Source organism: Symphalangus syndactylus, chromosome 11 (genome assembly GCF_028878055.3).
Source record: "Symphalangus syndactylus isolate Jambi chromosome 11, NHGRI_mSymSyn1-v2.1_pri, whole genome shotgun sequence".
NCBI classification, from domain to species: domain Eukaryota; kingdom Metazoa; phylum Chordata; class Mammalia; order Primates; family Hylobatidae; genus Symphalangus; species Symphalangus syndactylus.
Window position 1 is genome coordinate 40,509,037 of NC_072433.2, and position 16,728 is coordinate 40,525,764.

General features: G+C 34.5%; 1 protein-coding gene across 20 annotated transcripts in view; it reads right to left on the minus strand.

The window, feature by feature from the left end:
• The window catches only part of CHD9 (chromodomain helicase DNA binding protein 9), a 278,999-nt gene that overhangs the window by 55,800 nt on the left and 206,471 nt on the right, over positions 1 to 16,728 (minus strand). For all 20 annotated transcript variants that reach the window (XR_010114408.1, XR_008649331.2, XM_055232971.2 and 17 more), the window contains 3 exons: positions 10,366 to 10,476; positions 5,634 to 5,830; positions 4,995 to 5,194 (listed from right to left, as the gene is read on the minus strand). Coding sequence is in view for 18 of the 20 variants with exons in the window: in XM_055232971.2 (XP_055088946.1) it covers positions 4,995 to 5,194; positions 5,634 to 5,830; positions 10,366 to 10,476 (508 nt within the window). In the remaining 2 variants the exon portion in view is untranslated. The remainder of the gene's footprint in view (positions 1 to 4,994; positions 5,195 to 5,633; positions 5,831 to 10,365; positions 10,477 to 16,728) is intronic.

Genomic DNA, 16,728 nt, shown 5'->3' on the forward strand with positions numbered 1-16,728 from the left:
AAACATACTGCCACTCTTCATGTTCACATATTCCATGTTTACTTAGTTTTTTTTTTAGACAGAGTCACTCTGTTGCTCAGGCTGGAGTGCAGTGGTGTGATCTCGGCTCACTGCAACCTCTGCCTTCTGGGTTCAAGTGATTCTCCTGCCTCAGCCTCCCGAGTAGCTGGGATTACAGGCATGCACCACCACACCTGGCTAACTTCAGTAATTTTAGTAGAGACAGGGTTTCACCATGTTGGCCAGGTTGGTCACAAACAGTTTTTTATTAAAGGAAATAATACATACTTGAAGTCCCTATGTAGTCCTCTCCTATTAAATTCACTCATTCCTTCCCAGAGATTACCACTACCCTGAATTTGTTTTTCCATTCCATGCATGTTTATACTATTACCTATGTTGGATAAGTATTTAGTATTTAAGTTTTCAGATATTACATTATAAATGTAAGCCTGCACCTTATTACTCTGAACTTTTAAAAGATTTATCCTGGTTGACTCATGAGGCTCTAATTCATCTATTTTTGTTTCTGTATAATAATTTATTACATAACTATACCACCTCCTATTTATTAATCTTCCATGATATTTGAGCTGTTTTGCTTGTAATTTTTCACAATTATTAATAATGCAGTTTTGACTCCTCTTGCAGTTCTTGTACCTCATTTACCTTTTCCTTGCCATTTTATAACAGGTGAGTACTCCACTACAATGGTACATAGAAGCACTATATGGATTTGTCCATTTTTCCTTATAATTTTGGCAGAGGTTTTTTTTTCTTTTGCCTTTACATTTTGAGACTATTTTAGATGTATATAAGTTCATACTTGTTATAGTTTCTTCTATGGATTATTCTTTTTAATTATTAGGTAGTGTCCCTTTTTTTTTTTTTTATTCCAATTGATACCTTCCATCTTAAATTCACTTCGTTCTATGTTTATGGTACTACAACATTTTGTACGGTTTAGTATTTGCATGGTACAGTTTTAATAAATAAACTTTTAAGCTTGTTTGGTGTTTAATAATATCTCTTTAAAGTATAAAAATGTTTATTTTTCCCCCCATCTAACAATTTTCCTCTTTTAACAGGTGAAAATATACATAGGCTGCATACATATGTTTATATGTTTAGTTTTAAAATTTTATTGTTTATCATAACTTCCTTCTTTCTGTGTTTTGCTGGAATGATAAATAGTTCTGTATTCCAATCTTCTCCACCCTTGTTGGTTTGAAAACAGTACATACTTAAAAATACACATGCTTAAATTTTCCTAATGAAATCTACAGATATTCTGTATTTCCTATTTTCTTCCTAACAAGATTTTCCCAGATTCATCATTCAATCTTCTTTTTACTTTTTCATTCCATTATATGTTGTTATAATTTATAGGCTTCTGCTTTCACTGTTTTTACAGCACCTTATTCTTTCGAAGTCATGGTGTATTTGAAGTATCTTTGAAGATATTAATGATAGTTAAAGAAAAGGTGTCCTCCTTTTTGAATCCTTGTGTCCTTCAAGTTCATTTTAATGTTTTTTTTTTTCTTTTTCTTCTTCTTTTTTTTTTTTTTTCTGAGACAGAGTCTCGCTCTGTCAGCCAGGCTGGAGTGCAGTAGCGTGATCTCGGCTCACTGCAACCTCCGCCTCCCGGGTTCAAGCGATTCTCATGCCTCAGCATCCCAAGTAGCTGGGATTACAGGTGCGTGTCACCATGGCTGGCTAATTTTTGTATTTTTAGTAGAGACGGGGTTTCACCATGTTGGCCAGGCTGGTCTTGAACTCTTGACCTCAAGTGATCTGGCCACCTCAGCCTCCCAAAGTGCTGGGATTACAGGGGTGAGCCACCGTACCCAGCCAATGGTTTTTTGTCTCTCTCTTTGATGTTAGAGACTTTCCTGAGATGCCTGATAATCCTTGGCTGTGTTTGCTCTTAAATAAGAGTGTGACAAATAAAAAAGGTGATAGGGAGACTGAAGGGATGGAGCATAGTGATTGTGGGCTCACTGAAAGGTAACTGGCTGGGTTTTTTTCCTGTCATTATCTTTAGGTTTGGGGCAAGCCCTTTAGTTTTATTCCTTGAGTAATGAAACAACCAGAATGCACACAGTTATTTAATCCCTATTTAGTAGCTCCGCAACTCAACTACCAGCGCAACCCAGACTTCTATTTTACTCTTTCCAGAGAAAAAATTTTGAGTCAGTTTTCATCCTGGCAACATGGAACTGAAGAGGGTATTTACGGCCTTTTTAAACTGCTTTGAATGAAAGCTTCTATCCTTTCACACCCACTTCCAGAGGTTCCTGATGTCACAAATTCCTAAGACATTTGGGAAATCCATAAAGCAAAGCAGTTTGCCTTTCCCACTGCTGACCTAAGATTCAGGTCTCTCAGGTTGGTTAAATCAGTTACCACTAATATATTTGCCTCCAGCTTCCAAAATCTTGTTGCCGTTTCCTCTCCCATTTTTGAGAGTTTATGCTTATTTTAAAATTATAGAATACAAGTATATACAACAGTCCCATTATCCACCTTCAATAATTATCAACTCATGGCCAATTTTGTTCACCCCCAATCTTTCACATTATTTTGAAGTAAATGTAAGAAATCAATAATTTCATTCATAAATACCAAAGGTATCTTTTAGCAATACCTAAAAGATATTTAGTGATGTCTACATTTAACAGAGGTATCTATTTAGTGATAAAGCTTCCATTAAAATAACTACAATACTATTATCAGCCCTAGGATGTAATGATAGCTTCTTAATATTTGGTATTCAACATTCCAATTAGTTAATAAAGATAATAAAACATTTCCTCTGGGTTATTCGTTTCAATCAGGATCTAAATAAAGCCCCCACAGCACTTTGGGAGGCTGAGGCAGGAGGATCACTTGAGCCCAGGAATTTTGAGACACGCCTGGGCAACAAAGTGAGACTCCATCTCAAAAAAAAAAAAAAAAAATTAGCCAGGTGTGATGGTACACACCTGTACTCCCAGCTACAGGAGAGGAGGATCGCTTGAGCCCAGGAGGTTGAGGCTGTAGTGAGCCGTGTTCACGCCACAACACTCCAGCTTGGGCAACAGAACGAGACCCTGTTGCAAAACATAAAAATAAAAATAAAGTCCCCAGACCCCCCACTGCAACTGGTTGATAACTTTTCAATCTCTTTTAGGTTATAGCAGGGTTTCAATCTTGGCACTACAATATTTTGAGCAGGATAGTTCTTCATTGTGGGGGGTGGGAGGCTATCTGTGAACTCCTGGCTTCTACCCACTAGATGCCAGTAATACGCTGAAGGTTGTGATAGTCTTGTGGTAGGGGTGGGATTGGGGCAGAAAGTCATCTTTGGCTGTGAATAGATACCTCTCTATTCACTCCTAATCCAATAATTTATTTATTGAGGAATCCAAGTCTTTTGTTCTGTAGAATTTGTTAAGCTTAGTGCCTTACTTTTTTCTAGTGGAGTTTCAAGAAAGAGTTCGGGAAATTACATTTGTGTGATTCTTCCATCTACCTAGAAGTCAGGTCTTCACATTAATTAAACTCACTGTCTCCTATTAAAATAGGCCTACACTGACCACCCTATCTAAAATGGGTGCTTTCTGTTGTTCTCCATCTCTATAGTTTATTTACTTCACAGTAATTACCACAATCTGTAACTAATGTACATTCTTACTATGTCTGTCTACCTGGTTAGAATGTAAGGTTCATGAGCTCAGGGATCTTGTCTATTTTGTTTCTTCTTATCTTTTCAACACCTTGCACAAGACACACACCAGGCATTCAATAGATACTTTTGATTAAATAGAATAAAATTGTAACAAATTTAAGGGCATAGTAATTCTTTTTATTTTTTACTGGAAATTCAATTATTTTATGCTATAAAATAATTATTTTATGCAGAAAAGAATGTTCTGTTAGCAAGGCTAAGGAGAAAAAAAGTACTAGCATGTACCTCTGAGAGGACTGTAAATTGGCATAACCATTTTGGACAGCAAATTAAAGTATAATGAAAATTTAGGCCAGGCATGGTGGCTCATGTCTGTGATCCCAGCACTTCGGGTGGCTGAGGGGGAAGGATTGCTTGAGCCCAGGAGTTCAAGACCAGCCTGGGCAACATGGTAGGACCCTGACTCTACAATATAAAAAAAATTTTTAAAAGCCAGGTGTGGTGCTACATGCTTGTGGTCTCAGCTACTCAGGAGGTTGAGGCAGAAGGATGGCTTGAACCCAGGAGGTGGAGGCTGCATTGAGCCATGTTTGCATCACTGTACTCTAGCCTGGGGGACAGAGCAAAATCCTGTCTCAAATAATAAGCAAAAATTAAAAAGTATTATGAAAATTTAAAATGCCTATCAATGTTTCTCAAACTTAAATATGTACACTAATTCTTATGGATCTTGTTAAAATGCAGATTCTTATTCAGTAAATCTGAGGCCTAAGATTCTGCATTTCTAAGAAGCTTCCAGAAGATGCTGATGCTGCTGACCCAGAGACCACATTTTAGGTAATAAAGATGTATATAAGCTATACTTTAATAATTCCATTTTTGATATCTACTTTAGTGAAAGATTTATTTGCATGCACAAGGAGGAGGGTACATGGATCTTCTCTGAAACTTGTTTTTTAATTGTCTAAAATTGAAACTACCTAAATACCCATCATCAGAGGAGATACTAAATAATTATGGAATATCCATACTATGGAATACTAAGCAGAACTTAAAAAATGAGATAGATCTATCTGAGCATAAATAGAAAGACCTCTAAGACATTTAGTTGGGTCATCAATTCCAAACAGATACATATTTGATAATAAAATGTAAAATCCACCAAACTGGTAACATTGGCATTTTCTGAAGCTGGAAACTTGAATTGGCAGTGAAAGTTAAGGTTCCTTAATACTATTTGTAATGCTTTTATATTTTATAGGAGAATACGTTAAGTATTACTTATATAACTAAATTTTAAAAGCAAATGAAACAATGTTCTTACCTAGATGATTCTGTAGCTCTCGTGTCTGTCCATCTTCAGTTGGAGTAATGAGATCCCATATGAAACCTTTAATCTTCTCATCTCCTCGGTAGTGAACAAGGCAATATGCTAAGAGAGCTCGGCAAATTATCTCTACATCGTGTTCATTTAGCTGCCTTTTGAAACGGCCATGAGATAGAATCTCTCTCCATCGGCCCCACCTGGTTAAAAAGGGTATAGTTACATTGATATTGAGTCAAGTTCTAGAGAAAAATATAACTCACAGATAAAAGGAATGAAAAACTTAAAAAAATTGTCATTTTTCCTAATTAAGTCTTCCCTACCCATGCATAGAATGTAGAGGAATGGTATAGTAATTTCTAGTATATTATATTCAGTAATGGATAACATCTAATTTGTATTACTGAATATGCAAATTTAAGAACAAGAAGTTTGAATTTAGTGATACTTTGAAAATTTAAATACTTGAGGATAATCTCATCATTCTGCTCTTAAATATATGCTAAAAATAGAAAGAGTACTTCAAAAGTAAATTTTAATGATTCTAAGAAGATAAAAAATATACTCAAAACCAGTATATATTTTCTGTAACATTACATACCAGACTACTTAGAGCAAATATTAAAAACAATGTTTTACCCATAAACTAGCAGGTTTTTCTCAACTCTAAAGCATTCAGTTCTTCCATAGCCATTGGAACGGTCACAGGGTCTCCGGAGTTTGGGCTTTTCATCTCCTTCACTTTCAGCTTCAGATAATTCAGCCAATTCATCTTTTGTGGCACTAAAAGGTCTTGTTTGCTTCCTAATTCTTGGAGTGTCAATAACCAAGCTGTTCTGTAAAACAGAACAGCTATTACTTGAAGGTGCTTTTATGATTTTGCTTACAACAGTGTTCTACATTTTCACCTTGTACAAACAATAATTACAGAAACACAGACAAAAAGAAACCACTAACAGTTTCACCAACCTATTCAGTCAACTTAGAATTGCTTATATTCCTTTAGAATTCTTACTACCACACATGTAAAATTTTACGACATTATAGTCATAGGATAAAAAGAACTTGATATTTTGTATATTAATATAACATTATCATAATCATAAAAATATTTTAAACTAAATTTATGCCTTATAATTTTTCTTTACCTAATTCATAATTTAGATTGTCCTTAATTTTTAAAATAAATAATGCTAAAGTAAATCTTTGTGGCTTAAGTTTATTCTAAAGATAAATTCAAAAGAAGGGAAGTATCCAGAAATGGAAATACTGGTCAAAGGTTATGAATATTTTACAGTGCTTTCCAAAAGACTTAATACACAAAAAGCAAGGCAGTTAATTGCATCAACCTCAGTACGTTCGATTCAGTTTAATTCATTCAAAACAATTTAGGTTAACATACTTTTTATTTTTATTGAGAAACTTCTCTAAGCTAGGCACTATGTTATGGGCTGTGGTATAATGATGAATAAGGCTGTTTCTACTCATAAAGGAATCCAAAGTTTTAGTTACACAGACAAATGTGTCACTAAATAAATGCTATTCGGGATGAATTTTTTTATGATATAAGAGGTATCACAGTCAGAGAAAATGTCACAAAGTAGTGATACTAGAAAGAGTTCTTAAAGAATTAAAAGTAGTTTGCTAGGCAGTGAGGAAAGAGATAGCATTACAAGTAGAGGAAAGAGCAAGGGACCTGAAATGGTATCAGATTTTCAGGAAATGCTTATGTCCTAGAGCAGAAGAGGACAAATGGTAGGAGAGAAGGCAGGGACCAGACCATAAAGGTCCTGGTATGCCATAATATGTATGAAATGCATTATATTTAAGGGGCATGTGATGTCCTATGACAGGTGATGTTAACTTTTGCCAAGTTTCTCCACTGTGAAGTTACTAGTTTTCCTTTTGGAATTAATAAGTATTTCAGAAATATTCTTTGAAGACACATAAATATGTTGTGTCTCCTTAAACTTTTACCCACTAATTTTAGAATTCACTGATGGATCTTGTATGCTACAATTATTACTACAGTTGATTCATGGTGATTTTTTATTTCCTTCATTCCTTCTACATTTATTAAATGGAATTCTTCCGTAAGAAAGACTTGTCCCTTTTCCTCTTTTTCCCCTTCCCAGTTTCCTTAAAAAAAAAAAAACAAAAAAAACTAATTGTATTTTTTTCTTAATTTTCAAATGTCTTTTTCCCCAAATCTTTTGAGATTTGATACATTTTTGATCAACTTATATTAGCTTTTATATAATAGAAACATTAACTTTCATATACATTTCTGCTACAAATAGTGTCACCACTCTGACTGCACTTTCATTTTTCCATTACATAATTCTGTCTTGTATAGTTAAATATGCCAGTCACTTCCTTTGTAACTTCTAATTTAGAATGTTTTTCCACCCAAATATTTGTGAAAAGAAATCTAATTTCTATTTTTCATGTTTTGATTAAAAAACACTTAAAAATATTTTATCACAAATTAGAGTTTACTTGGTATACAGCATAGGATTATAACGCTCCTCCCAAATGCTAATCCAATATCCTAATCACTATTTATTAAATCATCTTTCTTTAGCACTATTTGTATATGTCATAAACTTATACTTTGATCTTTTTCTGTTGTTATCCTATTCTTTGCTTTGTATCTTTCTGTCAGTACCATACTTTTTATTTTTTTTTATTTTTATTTTTTTATTTTTTATTTTTTTTTGAGACGGAGTCTCGCTCTGTCGCCCAGGCTAGAGTGCAGTGGCGCAATCTCGGCTCACTGCAAGCTCCGCCTCCCGGGTTCACGCCATTCTCCTGCCTCAGCCTCTCCGAGTAGCTGGGACTACAGGGGCCCACCACAGCGCCCGGCTACTTTTTTGTATTTTTAGTAGAGACGGGGTTTCACCGTGGTCTCGATCTCCTGACCTCGTGATCCGCCCGCCTCGGCCTCCCAAAGTGCTGGGATTACAAGCGTGAGCCACCGCGCCCGGCCTAGTAACATACTTTTTAAACTATTGTTTTATATTAATATATTTTATTTTTTTTAATTAATTTATTTTTTTAAAGACAGGTTCTTGATGTCACTCAGGCTGGAATGCAATGGCACAATCACAGCTCACTGCAGCCTCGAACTCTTGGGGTCAAGCCATCCTCACACCTTCAGGCTCCTTCGTAGCTAGGATTACAGTCACGCACAACCATGCCTAGCTAATTTTAATTTTTTTTTTGTAGAGAACAGGGTCTTGCTATGTTGCCCAGGCTGGTACCAAACTCCTAGCTTCAACCAATCCTCCTGCCTCTCAGCCTCCTGAAGTGCTGGGATTATACAGGAATGAGCCACTGTGCCCAGCTGTATTAATATATTTAGATACTTTAACATACAGTAATATTAGTCTTTATTATACATTTTCAGAAAAGTCTTTAATTTTTTACAAAAGTATAAACTTTAAAATGTTATTGCACAAGTATTAAATGACTATATGCTTATATAAGTTTATTTACAAAATCCTTAACTCCTTAAAATAATCTACAAAGCCCTGTTGATTTGGCCCATGTCATCAGTCTCTGACCTCATCTATTACCACCATGCTCACTAACTCTTCACATTCTGCCACAATGTATTTCTGCTTCTAGAATACACTAAGCTTATTTCTACCAGCGTCTCATTGCCATTCCCTCTGCCTCAAAGCTTTTCCTGACATTACAGTGTATTGGCTCTTTCTCTTCATTCAAGTCTCTGTGCAGATAATCCTTTTGCAGTGACCTCCCTTGATCACTTCACCTAGTCTAATTCTATTTCTCCAGCATTCTCTACCATCTTACTGCTTTATTTTCCTCACTCCCTAAATTATCTTATATATTTGTTTACCACTTTCTTACCCACCAGGATGTAATTACCAATATATACTGCTGAAAAATCATAAATAGAGATCACATTGTAAGCATCATTCTGCATCTCTCTCTTTCTCTGTCTTGGAGCTCTGTTAGTCCACAGTAGATGGTACATAAGAATGTCCATTCTTATTATTTTTTATTTTAATTATTGCATTAGACAGTATGAATGTACCATTGCTCCCATATAGAAAATTTAGTTTCTAAATTTTTGCTATAACAAAAAATGCTGCAATGAGTATCACTGTACTGTATTATCATTGTACACGTATGCTTATTGCTGCAGGACAGATTCCTAAGAGTGCATTAAATATTCTTCCAAAAAAAATTTAAAATTATTTTGTCTAGTTATAAGAAAAAATTGTTTAACATTCTGATTTGCATTGCATTACATCTATGCATTAACATTTCTATGTTTACAAACGAACTGTTAAAATGCTTAAAATATTCCCAATGGACACATCTCCCAACCAAATTTCACCTTACAGAAATCAAACACAGCTTTCTTTAGGTATATTCTTAAGTGTTCTATATCTTTTTTTTTTCTACTGTGAAGTAGATATCCTATTACATTATATTTTTCTATTTCTGTTAGTACTGACATTTAGGAAGGCTCAATGGCATATTTATCTTCTATCCCGTTAATTCACTAAACTCACTTACGAACTTTTATAGTGTTTTGCAGACCCCACTACTTGTTTAGGTATATGAACATGCCACATGCCAATAATATTTTTATAATTACCTTTTCATGTTTACCTGTTTCACACAGAATTACATATATTTCCAAAATGCATTCAACAATAATACTTATGGATGGTAGCGGTGTTACTCCTAATTGTAAAGCTTTACATTTTAAAAGGCTATCAACAAAGATCCAATGCATCAGTGCTTAATATAAAATTCCTTTAATCATCTAGCTGTTATTTTAATAATCGGTAAGACTCAAAAATACTGATTTCTATATAATTATTAGACAAGTGTGTCTTAGTAAATAAGCAGTTATGCTATTATTATCAGTTCCATAAAGTGAATTTTAGCATTTTGACCTTTTCTTAGCTCAAGGGAAGTCATAAGAGAAACAGTTTAAAAAATGCCACTTTCTTGACTGCTTTTTTCTCCTTTTATTTACATTTTACTAGATTATCATTAATGGGTTCTGACACTAAGAAAACATTAAAGAGAAAATAAATGTACCCACGATTTGAAGACATTAAAAAAATTTAAAAAACATATTATAATTTTAAGAATGTAAATTATAACCAAAAGTTAAACTTTCCCTGTAGGGATGACCCATCATAGGAGGTATTAGATGTATTAAATTGAAGGAGTACCTCACTCAGTTCATTCTGCTATCATACTTCAATTTATATATGCAGAAATTTGTTTTAGTAACTGCATAATTGGATACCTTAAAATATTACAATACTATTGCCAAAGTATCCCAAAAGCAAGTTTATTTTAGAGGGATAAACATACTTACTCTGCCACTGATGGCCTCTATATCTATTTCTGCCTTTTTAGCCCATTTTTGCCAGAAGTTGGGATCATCTAAAGAAATATCTGTCCGGTTTCCAGATGCCACAAAACTCGCCTGAAATACATAATGGCAGTTTTAGAGGAAAAATCTATCAAAGTACACTTAAAACATTATCTCCTCACATTTACTATGGATAGAATTTGAATTCCGCATATTCATACATCAAAGGGTGTTTCAAATTCAGTGGTCTGAAACACAGCACTGCATCTGCTTAAGGCAAAGGCTTAATGCAAACACAGGCTGAAGTTTAGGAGCGGAATTAAATAAGTTATTACTGTTGGTTAACTCTTATACTTTTGGTAAGTAAGTACTGAATCTTTTTGGTGAGGAGGCTACAGAAAACGGAGGTATGGTTTCTGAAAACATTACAAGACCATTAAGAAATCAGGTTAGAGAATAAGAATTTCCAAACCTGCCTGCACTACAGAGTTAATTTTCTGGTATATTTCTAGTTTATTTTCATCACATTTTCAGATAGTAATATCTCCTAAAGGAAATATAACACAGGATATGGGAAATAAAGGAAAATAAATCATTGTCATTTTAAAAACTCTTTTCCCAAACACACACAAACAAGAAACTCTACCTTACCACAGAAACACTGCATAACCACTGTAAAAATTTAAGAAAGTATTGAGGAGCAAAAGAAGAAAATATAAGTGATTTATTTTCGTAAATGCTGTGGAAATTATAAAATGTTTTAGTTGGAAGAAACTCTAAAGATAACACTTCAACTCTTTAACTTGTGTTCTAATAACCATTATTTACAACTTAAATCACTGTAAATAGGTCTCACCAAAAAATGTCATCAAAACGCTTTATGAAAACGAAAGAAGCATTGAAGATACACAATGTGTTAAGGGCCTGAAAAATGTTATGTGAATTTTTATAAAAATAAATAGAAGAATACGGTCACATAAAATGATTTTCAAAGGAGACTAGTAAATGGTTTTAAGATAATGCCCAATTATCAGGGATACAAACAAAAGGTAAAAATCTTAATTAAAAAAAAGTCTTGATAAAATTTAAAAAATCCAGAAAAATCCCACATTAAAAAGATAAAACTGTTAAAAGCAAACAAGTCATTTTTTGATACTCAAGATAACTGTCAGTTTAAGCACTGATAATTAACAGCAAGGAATTATGTTTCATTTTATTTTTAAATGTGGTAATAGTATTGTAGTATGTTTTAAAAGTCTTTATTTTTAATGATACATATGGAAACATGTAAAGTTGGTGATTACATCTGGGATTTGCTTCGAAACAGTATGAAAAAGTGGGAGGTGGTGATGAAACAAGTTTAGCATGAGTTGATAACTCTTGAATACTGTCTGTATTTGTAGTTTAAACTTTATAAAACATCCAGGGCAGGCATGGTGGCTCACGTCCATAAATCCCAATACTCTGGGAGGCCAAGGCAGGAGGATTACTTGAGCCCACGAGTTCAAGACCAGCCTGGGCAACATAGTGAGACCCCATCTCTGTAATAATTTCTTTTAAAATTAGCCTGACATGGTGGTGCACACCTGTAGTCCCAGCTACTTGGGAGGCTGAGGTGCGTGAGTCACTTGACCCCAGGAGGTTGAGAGGTCAAGGCTACTGTGGACCATGATTGCACCACTGCACTCCAGCCTGGCGAGAAAACAAGAACCTGTCTCAAAAAAAAAAAAAAAAAAAAGTCTAAAAAACCAAAAATTAAAAGGCTAAATGCCTCTTGCTGAACTTCAGATTCTGTTCATGTTATTGCTTACCAAGTAATAAATGTACTCATTCATTCAATCTAGTATTCTTTTGAGGTTTGGCTTTTAAGATGCTTACATAAAATAAAGCAAATGTTAAATACTGTGTTTCAAAATGTGCCTTTTGCGCATATTTATTAAACAGAAATGACAGGAACAAATGTTTTAATGAAATGGATTTAAATTCCTTTTTTTTTCGCTTTCTCTAAACTATAGCTTTAATATTATAAAACTACTGAAAAACTAATTTTATATTTCTTTGAACTGATGAATGTGATAAACTGAATAATGGTCCCCAAAGATACCTCATCCTAATCCCTGGAACCTTGTGAGTTTTGTCTTATATGGAAAAGGGACTTTGCAGATATGATTAAGTTAAGGACCTTGAAATACAGAGATAGCTTGTATTATCCAAATAGGCCCTAAATGTAATTATAAATGTTCTTACAAAAGTGAGTCAGTGGGAGATCTGACTCTAGAAGAGAAAAAGCATATGACGTGACAGAAGCAGACATGGGAGTACTGTGGCCACAAGCCAAGGAAAGCAGGCAGTCTTAGGAAGTGGAAGAATAAGAAACAGATTCTCCCTTAAAGCTTCCAGAATGAACCAGCCCTACTGACACCTTGATTTTATCCCTGTAAGACTCATGTTAGACTTCTGACACCTAGAACTATAAAAGAAAAAGTCTGTGTTGTCTTAAGCCATGAGCCTCATGGGCTTTGTGATAATTTGTTACAATGTCAACAGGAAATAGCATGAGACACTCTTAATGAGAAACCACATATTATAAAAACTCATATTCAACATTTTTTTTTTTTTTTGAGAAAAGATTTCACTCTGTTGCCCAGACTGGAGTACAGCTATATGATCGTAGCTCATTGCAGCCTCTAGCTCTTGGTCTCAAACAATCCTCCTGCCTCAGCCTCCCAAGTAGCTGAGACAACAAGCATATGCCAGCTTGCCTGGCTGAGTTTTAACTTTTTTGTAGAGATGGAGTTTCACTTTGTTGCCTAGGCTGGTCTCGAACTTCCAGCCTCAAGTGATCTTCCTGCCTTGGCCTCCCGAAGTGTTAGAATTAGAGGCGTGTGCCACCAGTCCTGACCTTCATATCCAACTTGAAAGAACAAATACTAACTAGTTTGATAAAACAAAACAACACAGCTATCATTAGCTGTATAAAATAAGTATATTATAACAATTCATCAAACGGGTATAAATGAGTATGAGGAACAGACATCTAACTACATGCAAGTAATTCCTTAACTATTTCAGAACAAATTTCTCACAACTGAGGATATATGATACTTTAATATCTTCATTATTATAAACATATCAATTTTCAGGAATAGTGAAAAGTTTACTAAATGACATTCATAGGGTTTTATTCTGTTCTACAGTTTCAGTGATACATGCCTCTTGAGATTTAACCAATCTGGTAAATAAGTATTTGCTTTACATGAACTGGAGAACACTTAACATGAAAAGCAGGCTGGGCATAGTGGCTCATGCCTGTAATCCCAACACTTTGGGAGGGTAAGGTGGGAAGACTGCTTGAGCTCAGGAGTTTGAGACCAGCCTGGGCAACAAAGTAAGACTCCCATCTCTATTAAAAAATCAAAAAATTAACTGGGCATGGTGGCATGTGCCTGTGGTCCCTGCAACATGGGAGGCTGAGGCAGGAGGACCACTTGAGCCCAGGAAATCAAGGCTGTAGTGAATCACTGCACCACTGCACTCCAGCTTGAGTGACAGAGTGAGATCTGTCACAAAACAAAAACAAAAAAAACACCCAACAACAAAAAACAAAAAGCCATGAGGAACGATTAAACATGAAGTAATTGAAAGGACACAATCGGATTTTAAAGTGTGTTACTTTTTGGTTGTTTACCTAAAAAAAAATTATATGCTGCAGTGTATAATAATTTTTATTCTGCTATCATATAACTATTGATAATTTAAAAAATTTATCTGGAAGAAATTACATTTCAGAATTAAATAGCTTTGTTACATTCATTATAAGACAAATGATAAATTTAATTTACAAATAAAACAATTTTAAATTTCTAAACAATTCAAGAGGCTTTTGCTAACTGACATATAACCTATTTACAAGATAACTTACATGATTCTCAAGAATTGTGACAAGCAATTATGCCTATAGAAATAAGATGCTACTCCTTCCAAATATTAAATCCTAATATCCTAGTTCCCCCTAAATTTTTCTTCTTAAAATGCATTCCTTCCACCATTAAATCTCTGTATTATTTGCAAGAGAAGATTTTAAATTGCGAAATCTATCTTCCTATGACAGATAGTGGCAGAAAGGCAGAAGGTGTCAACTAAAGGCCCTTACAAATAAGCAACCCATCTGCAGCACAATTTAGATGGTTTTTCCTTTGTAAATTAAGCAACTCAAAGTATTTTGTTCTCTATGAAATTTTTAAAAATCAGACTAGAAACGTTTCTGTTTCTAGGACCCACCTGGCTGCCCTTATAAAAATCTCTCAAAACAAGTTTTAGGGGATATCATCACTTGAAAATGAAGTTACCAATAATGAGTTCTATCTATTTGATGGATATGTACTAAGTCTAAATAGTCTCATAAGGACCCTGCTCCATATATGTAGCTCCTTATTAAATACTATTTGATAATGCAAAGAAAAACAGAATGGAATTATTTTATTTCTTCAAATTGTTGAAAACAGTTGAGCAGAGCTGAAGTCTTTGGATCCCAGGAAAAAATGTAAAATACTACTAACTTTACGTCATATCCCATTTTGGCAAATGTCCAGTATCTAATAGCATTCCCATACAACTATGGGAATGAACGAATTATTTGGGAAATGAACAAATTATAAAACAACTAGAGCAAACTCTCAATTCTCCTCAGCACTGTGGTACCTTATCAGCTTTCAAATGTGATAGTTACTCTCTAGTGTGAGGATTTAAAGTAGATATTTAAATGTTTAAGCATTTCTCAATTCTCAGAGCATTAGAGTATACTTAAGTTCTCTAAGTAAAATAAAAGTTAGATAGCACTGTATAGTAAAGTAGGAAAGGCCAAGTACGATTATTATGATCTCCTCTTTAAAGTAAGACTCAAAGAGGTTAATTGTTCAAGGTCACTCAGCTTATGAGTGAGAATTCAAACCCTATTTTTCTGACTTTCCATGATCATTATCATTAACATGTTAAATAAGGAAGCCAAGAATCACAAGTGCTCATTAAATGCTTTCCATATGCCTTCATTAATTAAAAACAAAACAAAACAACAACTTTAAGGACAGTATCTCTATGTTTGGCCTAATCAACAAGGACAATAACCATGACTACCTTTTGATATTAATTAGATTTCAGATATGAGGAAAAATATATCTGTCCATAGAGCAGAGAACCAAGGAATCAAAACTAAGTAAGATTTCCCAGGAAAAAAACTAGAGCCGGGGTACATCTACTTAGTCATGACTAGTTTTAGTTCTCAGTCTTATACTTCACTTCTGCAATGTTCCTTTTGGAAACAAAAGGAACTATTTTTTTTCTGATTTATTCTCTACTAATTTTCAGATCTGTATCTGTGTCCCAGGCAACTCTCCTAGACATCTCCATTTGGATCCTGTAAATGTCATAAATACAACAGCTCCAATACTTTCTTTTCCCCATATGAATGTCCTTCTCTATCTTAAAGACAACCATGACCCTCCTAGCTACTTAAGCAAAAAATCTTCAAGTCATTTCTGACTCTTCCTTCTCAAAATTTCTAACTGGTCATCTACTCCTATTGATTCAAGTAGGTCTCCATGACCCTGGTTCACCCATCATTATTTCCTACATAAGCCCCTTAAATAATCCTGTTTCTAGTCTTTCCCCTTTCCAACTTGTTCTCCATGCTGCTGCTAGACTTAAATTTCTAAACCAGATTGCACTATGTCCAATTTCTGCTTGAAGGACTTTAAAAGCTTAACTGCCTTAGGATCAATTTCAAATTCCTCAAAATGGCACATAAAGCCCTTCACAGGGCTTTCTGCAGGGGAGTGAAGTTAGGTTCAACTTCCCTAACTCCTTCACCGTTTCATCTCCATGCAACTCATCTCCTGTATCCATACATGCCTATGTCATATTCCTGAAATATTCCTTGTAGTTTAGCAACATATGACTCATTTAGCTGGCTTTTTCTCTTTGTAAAACAATGAAATTCGCGATTCCCTCAAGACTCAGGTTGAATGTTCTTTTCTTTGCAAAGGCTTTCTTTATTCAGAACATAGAGAATTAATAATCTCCTACTTTTTTTCAGCAACTATAATCCTTTCATTTTAGTATTCCTGGCATTTAGCAAAATACCTGACACAAGAATTTATTAGTCTGCTAAATGAATGCAAGCGAGTTTCTATTTGAAGGCTAGTATCATTACTTTGGCACAGCACCTGTACTTCCTGCTATACCAGAATATTCCCCATAAAGATAAAGAAAAACTTCTGGATTGAAAGCAGAGAGGGGAATGGGGAAGAAGGGAAATGTAGAACGGAAGTTCAGTGGAAAAGAGAAAACTTGTATGTAGTTTTCTGCAAT